A 25,074-nucleotide genomic window follows, 5' to 3' on the forward strand; every position below is an offset into this window, starting at 1 on the left:
GTTTCTAATCATAGTAGTTGCTTTTCCTGAAGTTTGCATTTTCTACTGGCCACAGCCCTGTCTACAGGCACTGCTCCTACTCAGTAGTGAGCCAGCCAAACATTCTCAAGTCTGATGATAGTTCCTGTCATCATCGAATAGTAAATAAAAATGAAAGATTTCAGTTTAGATCCTTGATTCCTTCCCAGCATCATCTAGACAATTGTTTATACTACAAGTGCGTACGTATTCTTCCTCTACTTTGCAGTTCTCATGTTCACCCACCTTCATAGGTGACTCCACAGTCAGTGTTAAGGAAGTAGACTTCTCAGAACTTCATGTCACTATTACATATGAGCATTTTTAACTAGTAATAAGGAACTTTTTTAATGTTAGCCAAGGTTCATCTGCCATAAAGTTCACACTGTGTATTAGGCTTCACATTAAAGACATCACCTGAAGAACTTTGCTTACATAAATGTTTTATACCTATTACTATTCTGTTTCACATTTTAGGACAGCAACACTGCTGGACACTTTGAGACTAAAATAAGTTGTTATTCTGGAAAGCTAGGCTAGGTCAATCCTGCACAGTGTTCTCCACCGGTCTTTTAACATGACACTTGTTCGGTTGTTGAAGTCACCATGGGCCAAAATTTTAGCCCAGTTACCCACTCCGAACATCTTTACTCCTGATTTCAGTTCCAAGTCTTCTTTGTAAGTCCATCGCTAGGGGAAGAACAGAGAAAAATACTGGATATGTGAACAGAGAAAGGTATTAATGTAAAAGCTAACATTACAGCAAATATAAAAGCAAGTTTTCATACTGCTCTCTAGTTATTACAGAGTACAGGTGTCAGAGGGGTTTTGTTTTCAAACTTGAATCTAAATCTTGAAACTAAATACAACAACAAAGATTATCAAGTCAAGTTTTACAACACATTAGCACATATCACCTGGAAAGAGAACAGCATGCTTCAATGTTCACAAGTTGCAGGAGGAAAAGAAAAAAGATATTGGGCCAAGGGTTGCCTTCTTCAAAACATGCTTTCCAAAATTGTACTTTATAAGCTAATTGAGCCAAGACAAACCTTGATTGATCCTAGTATGCACCGCAAAAGAGAAAGCATTCTGTGACTCATTAGGCTAGGGACTGAGAATCAAGACACCTTTTACCAACAACAAAAGAATTTCAGTGTGCTTAGGAACAAATCCCAATATTTAAAATGCTTATAGAAGCAAAATTATACATATTGCATTTGAAAGTGACATCAGTCATATTCTCAGCTAACAGCTATGCATTTGCTTTTGGCCATTTGTTGAGCCTACTACTTAAGTCTGACTGCCATGAGTTACAAGCTTTTTAATCTTCAGGGGATGACTTTTCTCTCATAAAAGTAAGAGAAAATTACTTGCAGTCATACATCTGTAAGCAATCCCTTCCAGTTCTTTCTTAGTTGCTTCTTGGTACAAATACCTCAATACAAAGAGTTTTAAGACTGCACACAGGGTAAAAGAAAAATGAATTTTTAAAAATCAAATTCTTGATTCAGAAAATGCGAGGGAGAACCAAGTATCAATTTTCCTTTAGCATAACTTCACAAAAATAGACATCTATATAACAAAACTTTACAAATTCTATATATCCTCTGATGTCTTTTTTTAACTACTGCATTTTTTGATATGTGTATGTATAAGGGGTATTAGATGCAGTCAATTTTTTCACTCTGAAATAGCATTAGCAACTTTATTATGAAATTATTTTAAAACAACTTATTTGGCTAGAACCTGACCCTCCACAAATGTCTTCGAATCCTTGTTTGCCTAATACACAACTAATCACACTGATGTATGATCCTCAGGCAAACTGAATTGCATATTACCTATGCAAGCATAGGACAGAATCCTCAGGTGAAATAACTGTGTAGAAAAACTGTTTCTAAAAAGTAAGTATCAATTTCTACTTGAAACTGCAGTCTGATAGCATGTTCTTCTAAATTTATTCCCCCAAAACCTGAAATGCAAAGGCTTAACTTACAGAAAAAATAAAAACTTAAAAACATTAATTAGATTGAGATGCACAGAGAATTGTATTGTGCAGCTGTTCCATTTAATTTATTTATGTTTAGTTCTGCTCCTTGCACAGGAGGGGTCCTGCTTCTGCTGATGGTCTCATGGACCGCAGTAAGTTATGAAAGGAGACAAATGGTCAATTTTAACTGGTCTTATGCTGGTATTTCTGTAATCACCAACAGATTCCATATTAAAAATCATTAGTTACCAGACTGTTACAAAATCTGCATGTGTTTATGTGCATGTCATGAACAAATGACTGCTGAAAATCCAACCAAAAGACTCCCTTATTTCTGCATTTAACCATCACCTGTGCTTTACTGATTTTAGAGTTGCTCTGAAATAGCAAAAAAGTCAGAGTTTTTGCTCATAAAACTACTACAAAATTTATACAGGTAAGTGATCAAAAGCACTGAAATTACTTACGTTCAGTGTGTGAAATTAAAATTGGTAATGTTGAATAGGCCTTTGCAGGCCTCAGGAGTCAAGAAGCATTTGCAGCTAATGGTCTTGCCAGTCAGAACAATTTAAATTGACAAAAGAGTGAACTATTTGTAAAAGAATGTACTGACTCGAGCCTCTTCATCTGAGGAATTGAATTTGCTGTTGTTATGTACCATAAGCTGCTTACCTGACACAATTTTCGTGAAAAAGCTGTTTGTAAAAGTTATAGAACTCCATAGCTGTCCCAGCTGGGCAGAATTCACATCGGCAAAGGCCATCACTGCTGTTCCCTGTCCTCTCCTATGGTCACAGCCACCAACTGATCTCAACTGCAATTCAGGTTATTTCCACAACAGCACTTGGTGCTGTGAATGGGATTCACACATCCTGCTTCGCTTAGGCAGACCATGGGCTGATCCCTGCCACTGCTTGGAAGGTTCAGAATCTTTTGAAATCCCTGTTGGGGCTTTAGCCAAGGGTCATCTGTAGGCTCCTGCAATGTGTGGGGGCTGCTGAATCCCAGTTTTAATATAGGTCAGTCAGGCAACCCTCTGCCAGCTAAAAGAGGGAAAGGTAATTGTAATGCTGGTCTGGTCTGCTGGACAGATGTTATGACCAAGAGGAGCCCTTGTGAGTCTTGTAATTTTCCTTTGAGTTACTGGTTATTGTCGGGCTGGAGGGTCATCCCAGAAGCAGTGACTGCGAGCTGCCACCCAGGAGGCACAGGCCCCCTCTGCCTTTTCTTTGTCTCCTTGAATGAGTGAAAATTTCACCCTTTACCTGAAAGGGAGACATCTTACAAGAGTACAGTGCAATAGAGCCAGAAGAGTGCTCATATTTGGTGCATCCATCTGCACCAGCCAGGAAGTTAAGGCCCTATGAAAGGAATGGGAGGGCTGTGATGTGGGCAGGGGTGCCAGGCAGGCAGAAAGGTTGTTCCCATACTTGGGCACATGCAAACATTCACATGCCTGTGAACCCAGAGAAGGGGGTGTGTGCCTTCACCAGTGAACTTACATCTCTACCAGACAGACAAGGGAAGAGGACTCAGCTGTTTTTATGTCTTACACGGGTACCACACATGGGTGGTGTCGAGGACAGCACCTTTTCTTGGCAGTGTCCTCTGTGTGTGTCTCTCGGATTTGTGTTCAGCTTTGTTACTAGGCAAACCTGCAGATGGGAAAGCAGGAGCCACATCTCCCAGCCTGAGCAGTGACCCTAGGTCCCTGGACTCCACACTGGGCTCCAGCAGCCAGACAGGAGGGTCCTGGGCTGAGGCTGCTGCAGGAGGTGGCCACTTCTAACATGCCTTCACAATTTTGTAGCCAGCAGAACCTGGCTGAGTTGTGAGCATTCCTGAGATTAAATGTATATAATCCTTATGTGATAGGGGACTGATTGACTAATCCTTTGCTAATGCGCCTACAATGATAAATTTGTAACTGAACCTGTAAAGCCTGATGGAGGCCTGTGCTAATAAAGCCTTGGGTTAATTGGAATAACTCAATTGGAATAAAAAATGTTTATAGAACATTACAAGAGTTGTAAGAATTGTAAATGGCTGAATCTGAAGGCCTAAAATTTGTAAGTTTGTGGATTAAAAGAAAGGTTGGTTTACCAGAGTATGTATAAAACCTTCTCCTATAAGTTACAGCACTTCCAACTATCAAATGGATAAATGGTGTTGGCTATAAAGCAAAAGGGAAGACTAGAAAATCATGTTATGGCTCACCTTTACAACTGAAACTTTCAAAATTGTAAAGAACTGGACAGAAAGGGAAATGCGGGTGCAAAGGAATAGCCTCAACTTACAGAAATTTAAACTTGATAAAGCCAACTAGTAGATCTGATAAGTGCGAGGAAATATGTGAATTACAGGGGAACAAACATCACTTAATTCTGCAAATAACGTACCCAGTGGAAATGTAAGTCTCATGGCTGCTGTCATTAGACAAATACATACCATCCTGCTGGTGCACAAGGGAGCGTGAACAGGAAAACCCAGGGTCAGCTGGTATGATTGTCAGTGGCACAAGAGGTCCTTGTGCTAAATCCCACATTCATGGAGATAGCAAAAAAAAATAAAATTATCTCCTCTCTGAATGACCTGGAACCCTTCCGGGATCCTTAAAAGATTCTGCTCTTAAAAGCAAAATCAATTCAGACATTGGGAATAGGCCAGGTGACAACTGAGTGCCATTCTGCATGGTTCTCCACTTCCCTTGAATTTAAGTTGCTAGAAGTGTCAGCAGCACTGAAAGGTAGGGGCATGAGTATGAGGGAGAAGAAGCTTAGATAACATTCAGCTTGATCAGAACTGTATCCTGGTTTTTCTACAACAAGGGAAAATGTGACACCTATGCAAAGTGGAAGCTGAGGTACGTGAAGACTAAACTTCACATCTCAAAGTTGGACCTACTCCAGCTTAATGCAACTATCAGTGCCTCTTCAGTAAACTATGATCACTAACAAACCTCACTAAGCAGTGAAAGAATTACAAGTGATAGCAGTTCAGCTGTATTTCTAAAAAGTTTGGAACCTAAACTTCTCTAAAGTAGTCTAACCTTTATCAAAAATACTTCCTTTTTCCAATACTTCCTGTTGCACAGATATTTTGCAACATCAGCAGTGAATGGCTCTTGTTTTTGTTTTTTTTTTTTAACTTTATTAAAAGGCCAGAGATTCCATTGGAATCACGTAGTTCATCTCATTTCAGAGCATGCCAGAAAACTTTCCTAAATAAAATCTTTATTCAAGTAACAGAGTTATTCTTGACCTAGAACACCAAATAATTCAAATACTTCAATCAGAGACAATTACAACTATTGTTACTTGCAATGATTAGTTACATTTGCTCTTAAAAGGGTTGGTTTAGCCTGTTTTGATTTTAAATTGCTTATATTGAGCTTTTGTTTTTTAAAATAAGTTTCTTCATTTTAACATACAAATGAGGAGCCTGCCTTACAGGTAAATCAGGGACTGTCATCTTTTCTCTTCATGGAGGAGTGTATAGAGCAGTAACTTGTCTCCCACCTCACTGACCCACGAACTGTCTGTCCCCTCTGGAACAGCACTTTTGTAGATTCCAGCTTTGCACTGTTACAAGCTACCAAGGCTGGTTGAAAGCCCAGACATAATGCAGCATTACATTTGAGCTCACACCATCACGGCACCTAGTCCAGAGCAACACGACATCTGGCCAGCAAGCTTGAGTTTGCCAGGCAGAATGCAGAGGCATACCCTGTCATATCTAAAGATCTTGTTATTCCTTAGAGTCAGTCCTCCTATAGTAACCTGTCTTCCTTTATGCATTACAGGACTCTGCTCTGATTTTTTTCCTTCTGGTTTAAATATATGGATTTTCTTTTCCCCATACAAGTCTGACTAGATTCTGAACATCCAGATTTTCAGACACATTCTTTAATTTAAAGAAACTGTCAGTCAGATTTTAAACAACTCAAAGGACAGGATATAAAATTGAGTGCAAACAGTTCCCTAAATTCTGTGACACTTCCATCCCCTAATTTAGGGAGGAGAAAATAAAGTATGCTTGCTTTCAATAGCACTGCAGAGTGTTATTTGCAGCTAACTGAAAACACAGCAATGAAAGGCTGAAAATGGGCACTGAACCATTGCAATGAAATGCCATTTACAAAACAAGAGCAAACAATGCCAACATTGAAAGAGGGACTACATGGAAAAGGAAGTTCTAGAAGTCAACAGCTCTGACATTCATTGCATTCTTTCATGCATGTAGACAATTTTATAACCCAGATGATTAAGCAGAGGAGCAGATTTATTGTGTAAAAGGCCAATTATCATTGCTTTCTATACAATATTTCCGAGCAGTCTCACTGGCAGGGAGTATGGCATAAATATCACAGAGGCAGCAAATGCCTACAACTTTTCTAAGTGTTTAAAGAAACACAGTTCTTAATCATAAAATTCATTCAAGTTTTTATAAAGTTTTCTGAGTTCTTTGCTACTATCAGATGCATTTTTCTAAAAATTTTGTCTTTACATTTCAATTAAGGTTGAAATACAACAACATAACTAAGCAAACAACATCTATTTTTTTCTAACAAGATGTGTGCATCAGCCCTAGACTTAGATACATGGCTTGTAGGTGACCCCATAACAGACTACCTCAGCATGAAAATATGTGAACACAAAGTTCTCATTAGCTCTCTGTCAATTGTGGTCCAAATAGTTTAAATCTTTATGTTGAAAACAAGCCTGATGGAAGTGTTCATGATTACCAGCAACTGGCTAACAAGGTACCTATCCAAGTATACTTTGGAGTAAATTAATTATATTTTTAAAGGCAACAAAGAAATCCAGTAAGTGCTGCTATTTTTTTCTTTTTAGGGCACTGGTTGTATCTGTAGCTTTTAAAGAGGCTCTCAGTGATTCAACTATTCCTGGGATTTGTGAGAAAGTGAAAAACTGTTTATAGGGGCTTAACCTGCAAAGATAGATGAGCTCTCATTAGGACCTCAACCAATTTGAGGACACCATGTAATTGAAGATTTAACCAGTACTTCAACTGCAGTAAAAATGCTTAAAGAACTAGAAGTAAGTACAACTTTCCTCAAGGACAATCTGGAAAAAAACATGAGCAATTTTGGCCCTCCCTGTTATACAAAAAATGAAATGTCAAAATGAACACCGGAAAAATGAAAGAGCTCACACCAAAATGGATGTACGACTGTAACTTGTACTGTTACCTAAACAGAAAGACTCCAAATTGCTTCCTAAGAGATATTATGAAAATGAATTCAAAGGCAATGCATTTATTTAATATTAATTTCCTTAGTTATCATGGTAAGATGCTGAACAATTATGAATGAAAACTGGCTATGTGCAAAAATTAGCTTGGAACAGTTTATCCTAACATCATATCAAATTGCCTTCTGTTAAGGCATACACTTTGGTACTTCCCACCAACAGAGAATTCTGGCATTAGTGAACATAGCACCATTATTTTAAATAATTAAATTAAGTAGGCTCACCCATGAAAAGAATGCAAAGGACGATTTGAAATGTCGCATTATAAGAAGACCCTATCATTTGGTTTATAAAAACTAAAATATCTTCCCAAGTAAATAGATGTTTTCACCTAACATGAGCAAACTATTGAATTATGAAATTGCTAAATATTTAACCTTCTAAGTTGGAAAACAAGTAGTCTTTGATGTTTGCCTAAAATTCTCATGGGCAAATGATATCCTGAATTCTGTAACCCCAACAGTGGAAAGAATTTTTCATTTTTTCACATTTTAAAAAAAGAATCAAACTAAGCTTTAGAAACAGTGTATTTCAACAAATTAAAGGCTCAGAAGCATTAGCAACAATAATATTTGAGAGTACACAGAATAAGTTTTATTTCCTGTCTTTAAAAAAAAATTACTTTTAACAGTTTCAGGAGCTGTAGCACAGCTTGAGTAATCTACAGAATCTTAAGTCTAGGCATTTTGGAGAAGGTCAAATAAAGCTGGGAAAAAATGCGGTGCAGCGTAGATTAATTTTATGTCAATTTAGAACAGAGAATGGTACAAACCTGTCTTTTTCGGCCACAAGCTGAAACTCTATGGTTTTCCACATTCTGCAAGTTGTTCAGACCTAGGAGAATTAATATACATCCAGTACAATGAGGAGTCACCATTAAGGCAGCAGTTTTGCATTCTATCATTTACATGAGACAAGAACATACCCTTTTGATATGTTATGACAGATTGGGAAAATTTCAGTTTCTGATTACATATAAATATACTTTTTTATATGAATAAACATGATATCTCACCATAGCCCAAGGACTCAAAAAATAGCCTGTTCAAAAAAATCACCACATTTTCTATACAATAGAGTTCACAGAAGAATTATATTTTAATCAGGTAATTAATTAGTTAAATCAATTAAGTAAAAATTGGTGCATAATAATGAAACATTACATTTTGGTAAAAGCATTTTTACTATACATACTGCTCTCATTTTACATAGAGAGAATGGGAAGTAACAAGCAGTCAGAGCTTTGAGTCTTTGTATATAGATTGCATTATTTCCAAGTACATGTATCAGGTTCTAACTGTGGCAAGCATTCAAGGCATCTTAAGAGTTTGTCCTTCCATGTACAACATGGCCACACGCAGAAACTATAACATCATCTCTCTGTGGTAAGAGGTTGCTAATGGTCTTATACCATTAGAAGCTACTTATAAATATTCCATTATCCATGTTGTTAAGTTAGGCTTACCAGGAAAATGCACAAACATCCTAACGTTGTGCATTTTACACTACAACTTGTTTTTCCAATCAGCCAACCCCTTTAGTTCCTTCCCACCAAAGTTATCTAGCATCGAATTCAGAAAGAGACAAATTTCAGTACTCCTCTGGCAGCTTTCTTTTGCACAGAATACTGTAAATCACAATAAAGCAAACAAAACCCCAAGCAAACCAGAAAATAGTGAATGATTTCACAAAATGAGTTGCCAGAGAAGCTACTTCACAGCTTCCTAAATACAGCAACCACCAAACCTGCACTTGTACAGAAACTACATACAAGAACTAGAAGTGTTTTTTCCCCCACAACCATTTTTTTATTAATCCAGTCACACTTAGAAATAAGTGTTTGACATGACTGTTTTGAAAGTGTAAAAGTAAACTAATACTCACTCTGAAGAACTCTGCTCCCTGTGTGTTTCTGCCCCGAATAAGGCCTGCAAGCAACACAGAATGGAGTAAAAATTCACAGAACTTCATGAAGTCTATGACCAAAAGCAACAAAACATTTTACCTTTTTGTGGGTTTTTTGCTGTCTCCAGGTGACTGATTTGTGATATACTGTTGCTCTTCCACCAATCTTGAAAAAAAAAGACAAAAAAATAATTTCCTAAGTAGCAACTTGCCATTTATATGATTCAACAATATTTAAATTAAAAAAATACTAAGATCTCTCTACAGAAACAGTTGCATACAAACACTAACTGCATCAATCCATTAACCCTCTTAATCTTGCCTCACACATTTAAATTGATGGCATTTTGGACATCTAGTTTTTCATCAGGAATTACTTCCACAGGGGTTTTTTAACAAATCTTTCATCACATCTCTCAGATGTAATTGTGTCATGAGCTATCCTTCTAAAAAAAACAAAAAACCAAAAACTTGTGAAATGTCTTCCTCTATACTGTCTGCATGAGTCAATTTCCTTAACCAAATGATGCCAAATATTCCAAGTATAACAATGCAGAAATAGAAGCTCTATCCCAACTAAAGACTACAGTTATATTCTCCATGAAAAACAAGGCAATAAACCTAGAATATTAGTATATTCCAAATAATGGTTTTGAGGGTTCACACTGCCAGAATCATCAAGCAACATTACTATTTCCCTTCACATTAGTATCAACAACAGAATCTTGTGTTCAGCTGTAAAGAAAATATAACAGCCTGATTCCATTTTCTTATTCTCTTTCTTGAGATGACTTATAGTCTGAAATTAGGAGGGCAGGACTAAAAAGTGCTCAATCAAGCATTAAAAAAAGCTAAGTCTTTTCATGTTTTTATTGTTATACAAGACTGACAGCTGTTTAAACTGAAAATTCTGCATATTTACAAATAATCAAACTTTACCAAAGCTATTTGATGTAAATGCCAAAAGTAACAATAATAGAAGAGCCCAAATTTAAAAAAAAATAGGGAATATGCTTGTAGCTAATTTTCTATTGGACAGCAGTTTGGAATGTAATGTCCTTCCTTCTACCTATTCTTAATTCTACAATTTTCAAGTTACCGTCCAAGTACATCCCTCACTAATATAATCCTTAATACATACCTTTGCTTTGTGTCCAAATTACTTTTGTCATTTTCACTGACATTCACAGATTTGTTTTGCGATGTTGTTGCCTCCAATCCTTTAGAATCTGCATATTTTGTGGCTTCCTGTGAGAAAAGGAATTGATACCTTAAAATTAAAGCCAGCCAATACCTAGATAGTAGGTCACACTGGGATTAATGTGTACTCTCTATAAGGACTAACAGTGCTTATTTCACGGACACTTCAGAGGTTTTACTATGAAAATAAGTAGTTTCAAAATAGCTCTAGCTTGCTAAATTGAAATCCATAAAGATCTTTATCAACGTATAACTCAGAGAAATTTTAGTCATAGCTGCAAGTGATATTTATATGGACACAAAGAAATACAATGAATACTTGCATAATGAGTGAACTTATGAAGGTGTGAAGTATATCATGGAGATTAACTAAGACTGCAAATACTATCAAAGTATGCCGAAGTCTGTTTTTTATAACTAGGTTAGAAATGGAAAACTGACAGGTCTCATAAGTTTATCTAGTTCTGTAGCACATGTGAGGATCAAGCATGCCTATAACACTTCCAAAAGACATGTCTAATCAGACCTTAGGCTTGTAAATATAACCTTTCTTGCACTGGCAAAAAATTTTTTTCTAATATCCTGCTCAAACTTTTAGCCACAAACTAAGATTATTTCTCCTCCATTGCCAAGAGAAGGAAGTAGTAGTTCATTACTCTTTATAGAATGTTCAGACAATCCTAAGATTTGTACTTTTCCCCATATTTCTCCCACTTACTTGAGGTAATAAAAACACTCTCAAAAAAAAAATCATTCAGTCCAACTTAGTCCACAAGTTCATTCTTGCCAGTTGTGCACTAAGCAGAGCCAACCATCTTCCATCCAACACTACACATCCCAAAAGGTGACCTGCTTTGCAGCATTGAAATATCAAAATGATTCAAAGTTGAGAGCTTCACTATAGGCTCAATATTAATTCTTTCTGCTTAGTCTGTTGCTCTCACTTTTCATCAGTTTGCTCTTCAGGGCTTTCTTTTTCCTCCTCTTAATTTTCCTTCATCCATCCAGTTTTCAGTAGTCTTGAAATCTTAATCTGCCCTTCACAGCAACTTGCAGAGTCTCTCAACATTTCCAGGAGTGAGATAATATAAAAACATTCTCTATTTCAATCATTCATCCATGAAAATACTGGAAAGTATTCTGGTCTCAGAATACTTCCAATCACAGAAGTGTTTCATTGTCACATATTTCATAACTACCCATAACTACATCTTTCAGATGTAAGTTTTCAAAGTACTGGCTGTTTTGCAGTGGCTGATGGTAGCAAAACCTGTATGACAGTGAGGACATTTTTCCACATAGATAAACAGGTAAAAAGGATTTAGTTTAAAAAAAAGTTTAAATCAACTATATTGTACTTTGCAAGTTAACAGTACCTTTCAAATTGTACTTGTCCCTAAAAATAACTCTTTTGAAAGACAAATGAAAGTTATAACAAGAAATTACAAAGTATTCAGATCAATGCTTTCTTGGTATAGGTCCTTTATTCTCGTAATGCACTATCTGCAGACTGTACTTAGGGCAGCTAACCTATAAGAGTTTCCTGAAGTGCAAGAGCTTTATCAACAGTAGGAGCTGCAAGCTTGTAGATTCCAAGCTTGACATTAACCTAGAATAAGCTGCCTACAAACAGTTTAGCAATGTAGACCACCTTATAGCGGATAAAATGTTGGGCATGACTCAGCAATATTCGCTTGCAGCCCAGAAAGCCAACCATATCCTGGGCTGCATCCGAAGCAGCGTGGCCAGTAGGTCAGGGGAGGTGATTCTGCACCTCTACTCTGCTGAGACTCCACCTGGAGTGCTGCATCCAGCTCTGGGGTCCTCAGCACACAAAAGACTTGGACCTGCTGGAGCAGGTCCAGAGGAGGTCCACTAAGTTGATCACAGGGGTGGAGCATCTCCTTCTACGAGGAAAGGCTGAGAGAGTTGGAGTTGTTCAGCCTGGAGAAGAGAAGGCTATGGGGAGACCTTATAGCTAGCACCCTCCAGTACCTAAACGAGGGCTTAAAAGAAAGACAGGGACAAACTTTTTAGCAGGGTCTGTTGTGATGGGACAAGGGTTAATGGTTTTAAACTAAAAGAGGTAAGATTTAGATTAGATATAAGGAAGGATTTTTTTTTTTTAAATGATGAGAGTGGTGTAACATGGAACAGGTTGCCCAGAGATAAGGTAGATGCCCTGTGCCTGAAAACATTTAAGGCCAGGTTGGATACAGCTCTGAGCAATCTAAACTAATTGAAGATGTCCATGTTTATTGCAAGGGGGTTGGATTAGACTACCTTTAAAGGTTTCTTCCAATCCAAACTATTCTATGATTATACTTCTACATCTGGCACTAGAAGAAAGGGAAGAGATATTAAAACTGAAGCTGGAGTGCTCTTCTGTAGCAAACACTGCTGGGGAACCATTATGTACTATTCAGAAGGGGGAACTCTTCACAAAGATGTCTCCTCCATGTCCTAGAATAACTCTGTTCAAAATAAGATTTGCAGTGTTGGTGCAGAAAGTAGGACGAACATCCAGGCAGTGGGGGTGCAACAACAGAGAGCCTGGCTATGCTAGTAGCAGTTCTGGGCCTTCTCCGATACCTCCAAACCTTGATCTCCTCTTACACTCAAAGAAATAGCCTTGAAAAATAAACTTGAAAACTGACAGTCAAGTGAAACCATTAAAAGGTATTCCTTGTCTTATACTTTGAATGCATTTAATAAGTTGTCTAGTCTCTTGGGCAAGAAAATGGAAAACACAGAGGAACTTCAGAACTGTTTACTTAAAATTTGCTTCTTATTACCTTTAGATGTCTGTGCTTTTGTAATTGAATAATTCAATACTTTTTTATAGGAAGTAAACATAAGAGAAATTCTTAACAATCCTCCTGAAGATGAACTGCAAAAGGAATGTTGTTCTTGTCCATTTTAAATCACTTTTGAGCAAGATTCTTTGTAAGGACCTTTCTTATTTACAGGAAAACAGCAATAATTGTAGCCATGCAGAATTTGTGTGAACAATTTGTATTGCATTTCTGAGACCTTTACCTTGGCACAGCTGGGTCCAGATAGTAAAAAATACTGCGCCACTAATATGGCTGCAGGCCTTGGGCCAAGGTGAAGGAGGAGTTTTCTTGGCAGGTGAACAAGTTTTGTGGACACCTGCTGTGGGTCAATTAGTGCTGCACAACGCAGTATGTTTTCCTTATGTATCCAATGTATTCTGAGAAAGAATCACATGTCTGTGTGTGTAATTAGCAGTATATAAGCTGTCGTTTCTTCTAATAAAGCGGACATTTTGCTGACCATAATGGTTTAGGGCACTTTGTCCATGCCCCTCCGTCGATAAATAATAGTTTTGTACCTCCTAACTTCTCTGACATTCCTAAAGCTTTTAGCCAAATTAACAGGTCTTGATCTTTTATTTTTCGTAAAAGTATAAAGACCTAAACAAAATAAGCATTAAATATATAGCTACGTTATTTTTGAAACAGTCCCAGATCAGAACTGCTTCTCTTAAACATACACTACTGACAGATCTTATTTTAATTATGCTTTTTTCCTATTTTTCTGATCAAAACAGTTGTGGAAAAAACATTCATAAAAGATATTTTAGAGGAGTCTTATTCCTACTAACTTTCTCCAAGACATATTAATTAAAACAGAAAGGTTGAATATAAGACAACCTAAGGGAAGACAAAGCTTCCTTTTCATCTAATGCAATAACTGACTATTGCCTAAACAACTCCCTTGAAAGTATAAATCAATTTAACCTTATCAGGTAACTCTTTTGAGAAGTTTTGAAAATGCTTTGACATACCTGTATTAAGAAGTCAGTTTCCTTTTCTTTCATGAAAAGTTCAATGTAGGACTTGATTTTACTTATTAAAAGACTGTAACTGAAGCTTTGGAGAAGAGGAACATATGGATCCTTGTTTTTAATTATGGTTGCCAGCTTCATCCTTAAAGGCTAAGAAAACCACAGCTTTATAAAACACAAATCCTGCAATAAACTTGGTATCTATGTTAAACAGGATACACAGAAAGTAAACATGATGATTATATAGTTTCCTGAATATGCCTATATAACTTCATGCTACAGTTTGATAGTGTTCTAAAGTAAAATAGGCATAATACCAGGCATTTACTTTATGTGCTCAGTAAATGGTCAAGTGTAACTTTCCAGAGATCCCCATCTTCATTTTCTTTATGAATAACATTGAAAGCAGGGTTGTCAATGGAGCAAAAAACACCCAGTAAAAGCCACTCATTATTCAGTTCTCTTCTCTCATTTGCTACCTCAAAAACACTGCCATTGAAAGGGGTGTACAGTGTTCAGGAAAAGGACTACTTAGTATAGCAGCCTTAAGGACACATCAATACTGATAACCAGAAATTCACATTTTGTCTACTAATCACTCCGAATCTTACAGAAACCAATATAACCAAGAGAATTAACTTCTGTGTACAGGCTGCATTGTTATTTATGAATTTGAATACTATTACCACAGTCTACACTTTCCAAACACCCGAATCCTCTGAATGAGGAGTGTATCTGAAGAATAAGTTATGCACATGCTACTACTTACATAGAACACATGTCCTAATATACCAGATGAAGATACAGGCAGTATTTTTAACTTTTTTTTTTTTTCCTGTAGTCTTTTGCTCTTTTCTCTACCCCAGCAAATTCAGTGTGTGCACTCATTATTATTTTAAAGAGATATGCACTCAAACTTGCATCTTTCTGAATGATGCAGTCAACTTCAAACCAGGAAGTGTCCTGACTCACCTATGTTGTCTTTTCCAAGCAGAGGCATAATAACATTCAGTCCATACTAGAGAAGCTTATGAGTTTTCCTTCCCTGTGATGCTTCAGTACACAGAACACCAATCAACAGAGGTGACGAATAGAGTCCACTGCGATAGAACTCAGCAGACTAATTATTAGGCAGTTATGCCTCTGCAGGTATGTTTATACTGCCTTTGGTCTGAGAAAACAGCGCTATTAAATTCCCAGAAGCTGTAGTGCCACCTCACTCTTCATATTAAGTGGGAAAAAAACAACTGCTAGATGCATTTTACTCCCCCAAATTACCCATTATTTCTACCAATCCCCTAGCCAAAAATTTCCTTTTGTATTTAAAAGTCCCACTGGTGTGTAAGTGACCGCATAGATAATAATCAAGTCAAAGCTATGTAGGTAGCATTTGCTAGCTTTGGAAACCCACTCCCATCTTTCTCCACTGAAAATAAAAGGGTTTAATGCAACTTAAGAAAGTTACTACCTTATCTGATTCAGAGTCTGTAAACAGCCTTTCAAGAAGTTCGGTAGCTTCCTTAAAATATCCATTTTCCATATGAACTGCTACAATCTACAACAAATATAATTACAAGATACGCTGAAATACTTTTCACCTGAGAATCAGAAAAAAAACCCAAGAAAAGTCACAATACTACAGTTTTCTAAGACTTCCAAAATTCAGATTATTATATACTTAAGGGTTACCAACAATTATCTAGTTATAAAAGTTAGTTCTGAAGTAATATTAAACCTCATGTATAAAGCCTCTCCATCAGGCATTTAAAAAGACTCTCATTGATGCAAAGTGTCCCATACTTACCCACTAAGCATTGCTTCCCTCTCTTACTGAAAGACTTTCACATTCCCAGTAGCTGACAATGTGCTTTTTTATGTTCGTCTTTGAAATCAAAAGTTTTCTAATACAAATAATGATTTTTAAGTAAAAAAAAAAGCTATTCATAATATATTTTAAAGCTCGAGATACTAGTGTTTTGAAATAGATCTCAATTGATACTTTTTTCCAGATTGGCAGCTTTTGATACAAATTTGAACTAGTACAAACAGGAACCACTTTGGATAGAAAAAGGTCCCCCGTACAGATCTATTTACTCTGTGTTAAAACTCTGAAAATTCAGTTCAGTCTGCTAATAGCCCAAGCTTTTTGTAAAAGTGGCTATGTTTTAGTAAGACAGAATCATAGAATATTTGAGGTTAGAAAAGACCTTTGAGGTCATCAAGTCCAACAATCAACCTTGGACCACCATGTTCACCATTAAACCATGTCCTCAAGTGCCATATCCACATGCTTTTTTAAACATTTCCAGGGATGGTGACTCTACCACTTCCCTGGACAGTCTATTCCAATGCTTTACAACTTTTGTGTGAAAAGGTTTTTCCTAAAATCCAATCTAAACCTCCCCTGGTGCAACTTGAGGCCATTTCCTCTCATCCTGTTGCTTGTTACCTGGGACAAGAAATCCACCCCCACCTGGCTACAGCCTCCTTACAGATAGTTGGAGAGAGTGATAAGGTCTGCCCTGAACCTCTTTTTCTCCAGGCTGAATACCCCGAGCTCCCTCAGCCACTGCTCATAAAAGTTGTGCTCCAGACCCTTCCCCAGCTTCGTTGCCCTTCTCTGGACACGCTCCAGCACCTCAATGTCCTTCTTGTAGTGAAGAGCCCAGAACTGGACACAGTACTCGAGGTGCGGCCTCACCAGTGCCAAGTATCCCAAGTACAGGGAGATGAGGACTGTCCTGGTTCTGCTGGCCACACTATTTCTAATCCAAGCCAGGATGCCACTGGCCATCTGGGCCACCTGGCAACTGCTGGCTCGTGTTCAGCTGGCTGTTGACCAGCACCCCCAGCTCCTTTGCTGCTGGGCAGCTTTCCAGCTACTCATTTCCAATGAATAGGTAGCATCCTGAAGCATTTTGAGTAAGTCACACAGACCTGAATTTGAATCAAGCGACGAATATCTTCATGAAGCTTTTCCAGTTTAATTTCTTCCTTTTCAAGTAAAGTCCAGAAAGCCAGAGCAGATTCCAAAGGTGAAATTGTTTGATCATTTTCAAACTGTAATTCTTAGAGGGGAAAAAAAAAGTACTTAAAAAAAAGTACTTTAAAGGATAAAGCTAAAAATATTACAGTATTTATATGCAAAATAGTAATATGTACTATACATAATTTGAATTCCTTTTTCCTCAAATAATTTTTAGTGTCTCTCTCCAGGTGTGTTTAAGAACCTGAAGTAACTATCTTCTTTTCAGAGAAACTAGTTCTTCCTACCCTTGCTAATGACATTACTGTTGCATTTTAAGAGATATTACGTGTCAGCTAATTATAGTTCACCTAAAATGCCACTTGCAATAGTGCTGAGTTTAGCATTAGGTCTTTGGCCTGGCATTAATAATACAGTAAGCTTAGCATCAGATATCGAAACATTTGGTATTGATACTGTTAATTTTTGTAATATAACCACCATCCTAAGGTTGAGGTTTTTTTCCCTGAATCTATCACTATATTTCCATGTCTTAAGTTTTAGTTGTATTTGAAGTGCTTAAACTAAGAGGGAAATTCAAACAGCTTAACACAGGAGTGTCACTGAATAGGCAGAAGCAACTTCCCATGTCAGTGTACTGCTGTGCCAACACCAAGGTTTGTATAAACTCTCAGTGAGCAGGACCAGTGATCAGTTCTGGCAGAGATCTGACTTAGCCAAATAGTCATCCCCTCAACACTCTCAAAACACTTTCCCAGTCTGGTCATTGCACACATCTGCACAAGTGAATGCAAAAGAAGCAGGAGGAGCTGGTAGGTGTTTTTTTCCCCACATCACTGCCAGCTTAGCTCAAGATGTTCACTGAACTATAGCCCCACTTATTCCTTCATTTTATATGACATCAACAGAATCTCTCTCAATAACTCATTCCTTTCATTAAAGAATGAGTAAACAATTTAAGCAATACTTAAAAAATGAAAATTACTTTATACTCACTACAATAAGTCAGTCAGTGACATTTCAGTGTTATGTGCATATATACGCATAATTAAAACCCCCCACTTTTGTGTTTAATTATTGTTTCAATCAAGTAATATGACACTTCATATTAAGTTTATTTTAATACTGTAAAACCAAAGTGTTTAAAAGAGTTGGCATCTGAAACAGTCTACTCTGTTTTAAGACTAAGTATAGATTAAATATTTTAATAATTAGAAAAAAAATAGGAAAGCTACCATATAGTAGCTTTTCATGTACACTGTGCAGCTACATCTGATGTAATACCTACTAAGCATATACAATCTTCCTCACCACACAGGTCATTCTCTACACTACTAAGAAAAACACACAGCAAAGTCATATTCCCAAGTGTTACATACAATAATATAGTTTTAGAGCATTATCAGAAAAGTTTCATAATTTGTAAAAAATGAACTACTTTAAATATTAGAATTTGATTCTCAAGGTAAAATAAGTCAAGGCAACTGTTATTACCTGACAAGCAACATAGAGAAATTAGTTTTATAAAAACAAGCCTTTGTGGCACTGATAGGCTAGAATACACTTCTTTCTTCTATGCTCATGCTAGCAAGACTGCTTCTTAAGTCTTACAATGAGTTTTATCAAACAGTGAAAATTTGCAGCAAAAAAAAGTTAAGTCTTCCAAAAATTCCAGTGTGAAACAAAATCATCCTGGCTGAATCAACAATTTAGTTGCAAATACAGCCAGAGGAGACGTGGTAGTGAAAAAGAGCCCCAAGGACCTGCTGCCAGCTGAAAGTCTTACAGCCTTCTGTAGGAAACAAGGGCAGTCATAATTTTTATTCATATTCTTATTCCTTCTGTTAGTCCTACTTTAACCTCTAGTTACGTGTGCAGAAAGGAACGTACATCCTGAGCTTTAAACTTGCAAGTATTGCTCACTAATAGCTAGTCAGTCTTTTCCAGTAGATTTCTTTTGTTGATCCTACCCTAACAAAAATAGACTGATAATTTCAGAAGTATATAGTAATTTAAACTCAGAGCAGCTAAGTCAGTCAGCATAGAAAACACTGGTCCTGCACACAACTCAGTCACATGCGGAATAAAGACAGTCCAAAATGTGGAGTTCATGTCATTTATTTACATATACTTATCTATATATGTGTTTACAGAAATGTATGATTTACATATAAATATATATCTCTATAAGTATTTATAATATGTACACCAAAGGCTCTGCGAAAGCATATCTAATATACCTCTGTGCAAGTTCACACAAATATTTTTAGACAAGTGAAAAAAAAAAAAATCAGAGTATTTACCGAGGGTTTTTCCTTTTGCAATTCTTATCAAAAGCTGACAGAGATAAACCGTTTTTTTCTGATGTGTAGGTATTTTGAAAAAGCCATTGATAAGAGCTGGAAAAGAAGACAAATGATAAGTCAGTCTTGCTCCAGCACTGCCACAATGTGGCTAGACATATACTAGACACTGTGTTATCAGACTTTAATGATCTACTAATTTTTTAATTCATTAAGAAACCAATGAAGTACATTTAATTAGTATTTGTCCATGTTAAAAAAACTTAATATTTAAGAACTTAAGTAGAAAAATATACTTTTCTCCAAAGAAGCAATAAAATGTATCACAGGCTTATATTCAATCAAATTCAAAGACCACGGTGTCAAAATAAAGTTTTGTTTTGGTAAGTAGCTTACTACAAAAGACATCTGTCTGCTCCAGAGTACACTTCCACAGAATGCCCACAAACCATGAGCCACAGGCAGACTGGTAACACTTATATGTTGCTATAGAAACTTAAGAGACAAAAAGCAGTAAAAGCTACAAGGAAAGCTCAGTCAGAAGTGTACATCTACAAGGGAAACCCTCCTTTCAAGGTTGGAAGGTCACAAGGATTCTTACATATTTTAGAATGGGAACTATCATGCATTTATACCCATCATGCTGGTTACTGTAAATTTCTTATTTTATTGGGCTGGATACAGTAATTCATCTTCACAGCATAATATAGTAACATTCAAAATGAAAAGTGAATCAGAATAGTTGGGGTTTGAAGGAGCCTCTGGATATCATCTACACCTGCTGTGATCCCTTCTAACCTTACCTATTCTGTGATTTTGTAGTCCAACCTCCCTGCAGGTTCAGGTGAAGCAGGTTGCACAGGATCACATTCATACAGGTTGTGAATATCTCCAGAGAAGGAGACTCCACAACCTCTCTAAGCAGCCTGTTCCAGTCACCCTCAAAGTAAAGTTTTTCCTCGTATTCAGATGAAACTTCCTGTGTTTCCGTTTGTGCCCCAAAAAATCACAGAATTATGAAGAACATGTCATGTTACTTGTCCAAGTTGCAGACTGAACACTTTAGGCCAGGAATTGTTTATGTACACATTTCAGTGTCATCCTAGCAAAAAAGCCAGGATTATGGAGCATGGAACCCCTGAGTTTTGCAATGAAACAACTAGAGCACATAATAAAATGTTTTACTTGAATATTAGTGTATAATCATTTCCTACCCAGAATAGATAAGCATGAAATTACTAAGTAAATAGCCCTGAACAATTACCTAAGCTAACATCAAGCAAAATATTGCCATTTGGAGTTGGAAGAACATTTCTAATGGCTTCAGTGAGGACAGGTGATACAAGAGCTTTTAATTCCCATAGCCAAAATATGAAGTTAAAAAAGTACATCACTTAGAACAGCAATAAAGCACCACTCATTGTGATCACTTATGCACCTTCCATAGCAGACTACAGAGTTCAATTTCAGAGTCTGGACAAGTTTAATGATAGAGACGAACACCATACTCTGAAGATGAAGGTAGAACTTTGAAATTCTGGAAGCAGGCAGAATACCATAGGTGAACAATTCCACAGAATAAAAGGGGTCATCTTGGCAAACAGCTTAAGATCTTTCAGCTTTCTCTGTTCTCGTAAGGTGCACGTACATTACCACTTTAATTCAGACCAGGGGTGTCTCTTTAAAGCAAACCTTCTGTGCTTGGTTTGTGCAGTGGAACAGTCTTGACTACACAAACTGAATTCCTTTAGAGCTATTCCAAAGAAAAAGAAACCTTTAAATGCTTACTGTTTGGACACCAGGTCCTTCGCAGTAATTACTCACTATTAATGCAGACAAAGAGACTGCATTAAGAGACACAGCCTTAGTAATCTTTTCTAGACTCTTCTCCCTCCACACACCCAGGGCAGTTTCTCTATTAATTTGTTTGTTGATAGTGTTCTCAATCATAAATCACTTTCCTCCTTGTTGCAACTCAAATGTATTTCTCATTTTAGCCTTTCATTAGAAATTATAGAAATCCAGTTCCTTGCCGTGTAGGTACCTACACAAGCTAGTTCAGGTATATAGACTGTAACACCCTGCCAACACAGGATAAAATAAGCAAGGCATGTAACCTTGCCACACTGTCTTTAAATCCTTAATCCCAGGTAACCTAGCTATTTCTACATGGCAGCATATTGAAGTATAAAAAAAATATTATTTATCTCCTAATAAAATTGCTTACCTGGTTTGCTTTGCCTTCCTACCTTTCTGCCCTTCCTTCAGTTTGAATTGACCTTCTTGTTGACAGCCAATCATTATTTCAGTAGGGTCTCACTTTGACAAATGCAAGAGTAATAGTTCTGTATTTCTACTTTTCTAATGGAATCTTATGGCTGTGCTTAGCTTTTCCCATAGACATATACAATACTGACTTTATAATCTTACAGCACCAATATGCCCAACTCTTTCCTCTGTTGCTGAACAGAGCAGGAACAAGTTAAAATTTCCTCTTAGTTCTCAGTTCCGCGTGACCTTGCGTTCTGTACAATTTAATTAATTGTTTCTGCTATTACAGTCCTCAGGCCTCCAGTTCTTCTCAGGAGACGTGTCAGTCTGCGTCTGCACTGGCAGTGCCTTTGTTTCTCACCTTCGTGAAACTTCAGCACAATTCCTCTGCTTCCCACCTTCAGGAAATTTCAGTACAATTCTCCTGCTGAGTTACAGTCCCAAGGCCAAACATAGAGAAGCACCATGAATAATTTAATCTAGCAGCTCACCATTCAATGTACCTAATTATCTTTAGATTCCTTACCTCTTACAATATCTCATATCACCCTCCTTACTAATCATTCTGCATGCCATTGTACTCCATTCCTTCCAGAACTTTAAACAAGTCATAGTATCACATTCACTTGAGTGAAGAACACACACACAGACAAAATATCCCCAAAGCTCTAACCTGAGGAAAACTATTTCTAACACAAAAAAAATAATCATAAATCCATCAAATTTATCTGAGACCTAGACATTTGCTTCTAGCTGTTAACTACTCTCATTTTTAAGTAGTTTTCTCAATTTAAATATATGTTTTTCCTTTCAAAATCCAGTTATCACACTTCATTTCACCTTTGTCTGCCAGACTACAGTTCCTTGAAATACTTCTAGTCGTCTATCATAACCCTGAAGTAAACTCGTGGAACTTGGTGTGTTTAATTCTACTCTGGTTGCTTTTTACCACGCTTGCATCTCTTCACTAAATCCTCTTCAGCTTCTCGATAGCCTTCACCCTTCAGCATCCGAGGCCTCAGTTTCAGCAGCTGCTGATGGTATACAGGCAGTCGTGTTGAACACGCAAGGTTCTTGGGATCAAGACGATAGATTAACAGCAATGACTCTATTCACCTCAACATCTGAAAGTCCCCACCACCGAGCCCCCAGTAATCACTGTTTTCTTGGAAAGGTTCAGTCTCATTCAATCAAAATATTAACTCACAGGAGCTGCGATTATCTCACAACACTCGAGCTCGAACACCGGCAGATTAAACAAGCAAACAAAAACTCGGCGTGCACTGCTCCACTGACACCGTGAGCGAGTGTTGCCGACACCACCAAACGGCCTCAGCAGGTTACCCGGTGCTCCGAGAATCTCCTGAAGAGCCGAATACCCATCTCCTCAGCGCTGCTGGAGTCAGGACACACCGGCCCGGGAGCGGCTGTGCGAGAGCTCCGAGCGCCCGCAGAACCCCGGGAGCCGCCACTGCCACTCACCCTGCGCCACGTCGCTCCAGCGCCGGAACTCCGCCCCGCTCCTATCCCCGAAGCGCCGGCACAGGCAGGAGCAAGCGAACTCTAGCATCCAGTCCGCGGCCACGGCCTCCACCGCAGCGAGCGGGGCCGAACAGACGCAGGGACCGCCGCGGCCCTGCCCCGCTCCCGGAGCGCCGCCGGCCGCCGCTGCCATGTTCAAACCGCGCGCTAACGGCTGCCGACTCGACCGCACCCCACCCCGCGCTCACCGCGCCGCAGCCAATCAGCGCTGTGGTCTCTCCCGGCTCCGCCCCGCTCGCCGCATCACAGCCAATGAGCGCGGCCCGGCCGCTCGCTTTGGTCCGCGAATTCCTCCTGGTGCCAGAGGCTGGAAGTTGAAGTAGTGAGTGTCCTGCTTGGAGTAGGTAGCCGAGAGAGCTGCCACCTGCCATGCTTTCTGGGAGATTAAAAGGCGAAACGTGGCTGTTTTGTGCATGCATGATACGTAGGACTTCTCTAAGCACGTCCTCATGTGGCTTCTGGAGAGAAGGCTGCTGGAGGTAGGAAGGACATCCCAGCACTGCGGAGCCTGGAATGCCCGGAAAGTGGAAGCCTCGACTTGACACTGAAGCCCAGGATGGAATGTGAAGAGGGACTGAATTAGTTGGAGTGTGGAGTGTGTCTGTCCGAAAAGGCAACACTCTGTATATATTAAAATGTAAAACCTAAGAGGGAAGAATGTTGTCTGCAGAGGGCTGAATTTAAGGCAAATGCTGAAGGGCAGAACGGTTTTCCTTTCAGAGGCTTGATGGAGGGTCAAACAATCTTCTGGTAGATCTGGTGAAAGGCCTTCATCTGAGCTTTACTTCACTCCAGGGAGGAACAGTGTGGTATCAAGGAGCAGAATGAATTAGCTGCTAGGCCTTTGCTGCCTTTGACTCCTGTGGTCACATTAAATGCACCCGCAGCAGTCTTGCTGTGGCATAAAAAAATGAGGTCAAAGAGACAAGAAAACATATTATTTAACTAAAAAGAATCATCTGTTTGGAGAGCTATACTAATAGAATGTAAGATTTTAATTTGCACTTTGAGAGAGACTTAATATTTGGCAACTTGCTGGCAACAATTGTAAGCTTATGTTGTAGTGAGCTTTCAAATGCATGTATTTGTATTGCTTACATGTATATCTACAGTAACAACTTCAAGGACATGAGTTCTTCAGTCTGGAAAAATTCCTGTTACTTGGCATATTGCTTGGTAGTACTTCAGGATAGTGATAAGCCTGCAACTGTGACAGGCTTCATCAGGCTGCTGATAGTCTCAAGAACCAAATTTTCAAAGTGTTTGACATAGCCAGGTAGACATAAAAATGAGATTATTATGCACTAATGTTTATTTGAGCAGGCATTTTGGGAGTTTGGTAGTAGAAACTGACAGGAAGGTCAAAGCTTGAAATTACCATGATCAAAGAACTGCAGGACCAAACCTGCAAACTGTTACCTTTTTGGCAGCAATCATATTCTGGTTCTCTTCAGGACGCCTTCAGAGGGTTCTGACTTTAGTGGTTCAAATGGAGAAAAGATAGTTTTTTGAAAATGTGCTTTGGGAAGCCAAAATAGGCTCTATGACCTCAGCAAATACCTCTCAACCGGTGCAGAATAACAGTTTGGGTCACCTGTCCCAGCTGTGTCTCCTTCCAACCTCCCATGCAGCCCAAACTTCCTTGCCAGTATGGCAGTATGAAAAGCAAGAAGAGGCCCTGGCTCTGTGTAAGCACTGCTCAGCAATAACACAAACGTCTCTATTTAATCATCACTGTGTTCAGCACAAATCTAAAATATAACTCCATACTA

At 38.3% G+C, this 25,074-nt stretch overlaps 1 protein-coding gene across 2 annotated transcripts; it reads right to left on the bottom strand.

The window, feature by feature from the left end:
* Window positions 1-347: 347 nt before the first annotated feature.
* On the bottom strand, window positions 348-23,457 carry TERF1 (telomeric repeat binding factor 1). Of its 2 annotated transcripts, XM_027694705.1 has the most exons (10): window positions 23,243-23,457; window positions 19,490-19,585; window positions 17,138-17,268; window positions 15,669-15,755; window positions 14,201-14,350; window positions 10,331-10,437; window positions 9,290-9,355; window positions 9,169-9,212; window positions 8,057-8,118; window positions 348-708 (listed from the first exon to the last, which is right to left on the bottom strand). In XM_027694705.1, the coding sequence occupies exons 1-10, from the start codon at window positions 23,433-23,435 to the stop codon at window positions 550-552; spliced, it is 1,095 nt and encodes a 364-aa protein (XP_027550506.1). In that variant the 5' UTR covers window positions 23,436-23,457; the 3' UTR covers window positions 348-549. The 2 variants fall into 2 exon arrangements, with proteins under 2 accessions (XP_027550506.1, XP_027550581.1); XM_027694780.1 differs by lacking the exon at window positions 19,490-19,585.
* Window positions 23,458-25,074: the final 1,617 nt, after the last annotated feature.

Source organism: Neopelma chrysocephalum, unplaced genomic scaffold, assembly GCF_003984885.1.
Source record: "Neopelma chrysocephalum unplaced genomic scaffold, ASM398488v2 Primary Assembly neopelma1_22, whole genome shotgun sequence".
Classification (NCBI taxonomy): domain Eukaryota; kingdom Metazoa; phylum Chordata; class Aves; order Passeriformes; family Pipridae; genus Neopelma; species Neopelma chrysocephalum.

What these genes read in the sequence shown, in the direction of transcription:
- TERF1 (XM_027694705.1), bottom strand. Translation starts at nt 23,435, where the DNA reads ATGGCAGCGGCGGCCGGCGGCGCTCCGGGAGCGGGGCAGGGCCGCGGC. An exon ending in GTCGCTTGATTCAAATTCAG is followed by an intron (nt 15,756 to 17,137) that starts GTCTGTGTGACT and finishes TATTTGTTGTAG; the next exon opens with ATTGTAGCAGTTCATATGGA. An exon ending in AGGGAGCAGAGTTCTTCAGA is followed by an intron (nt 8,119 to 9,168) that starts GTGAGTATTAGT and finishes TAATTCTCCTAG; the next exon opens with GTCTGAACAACTTGCAGAAT.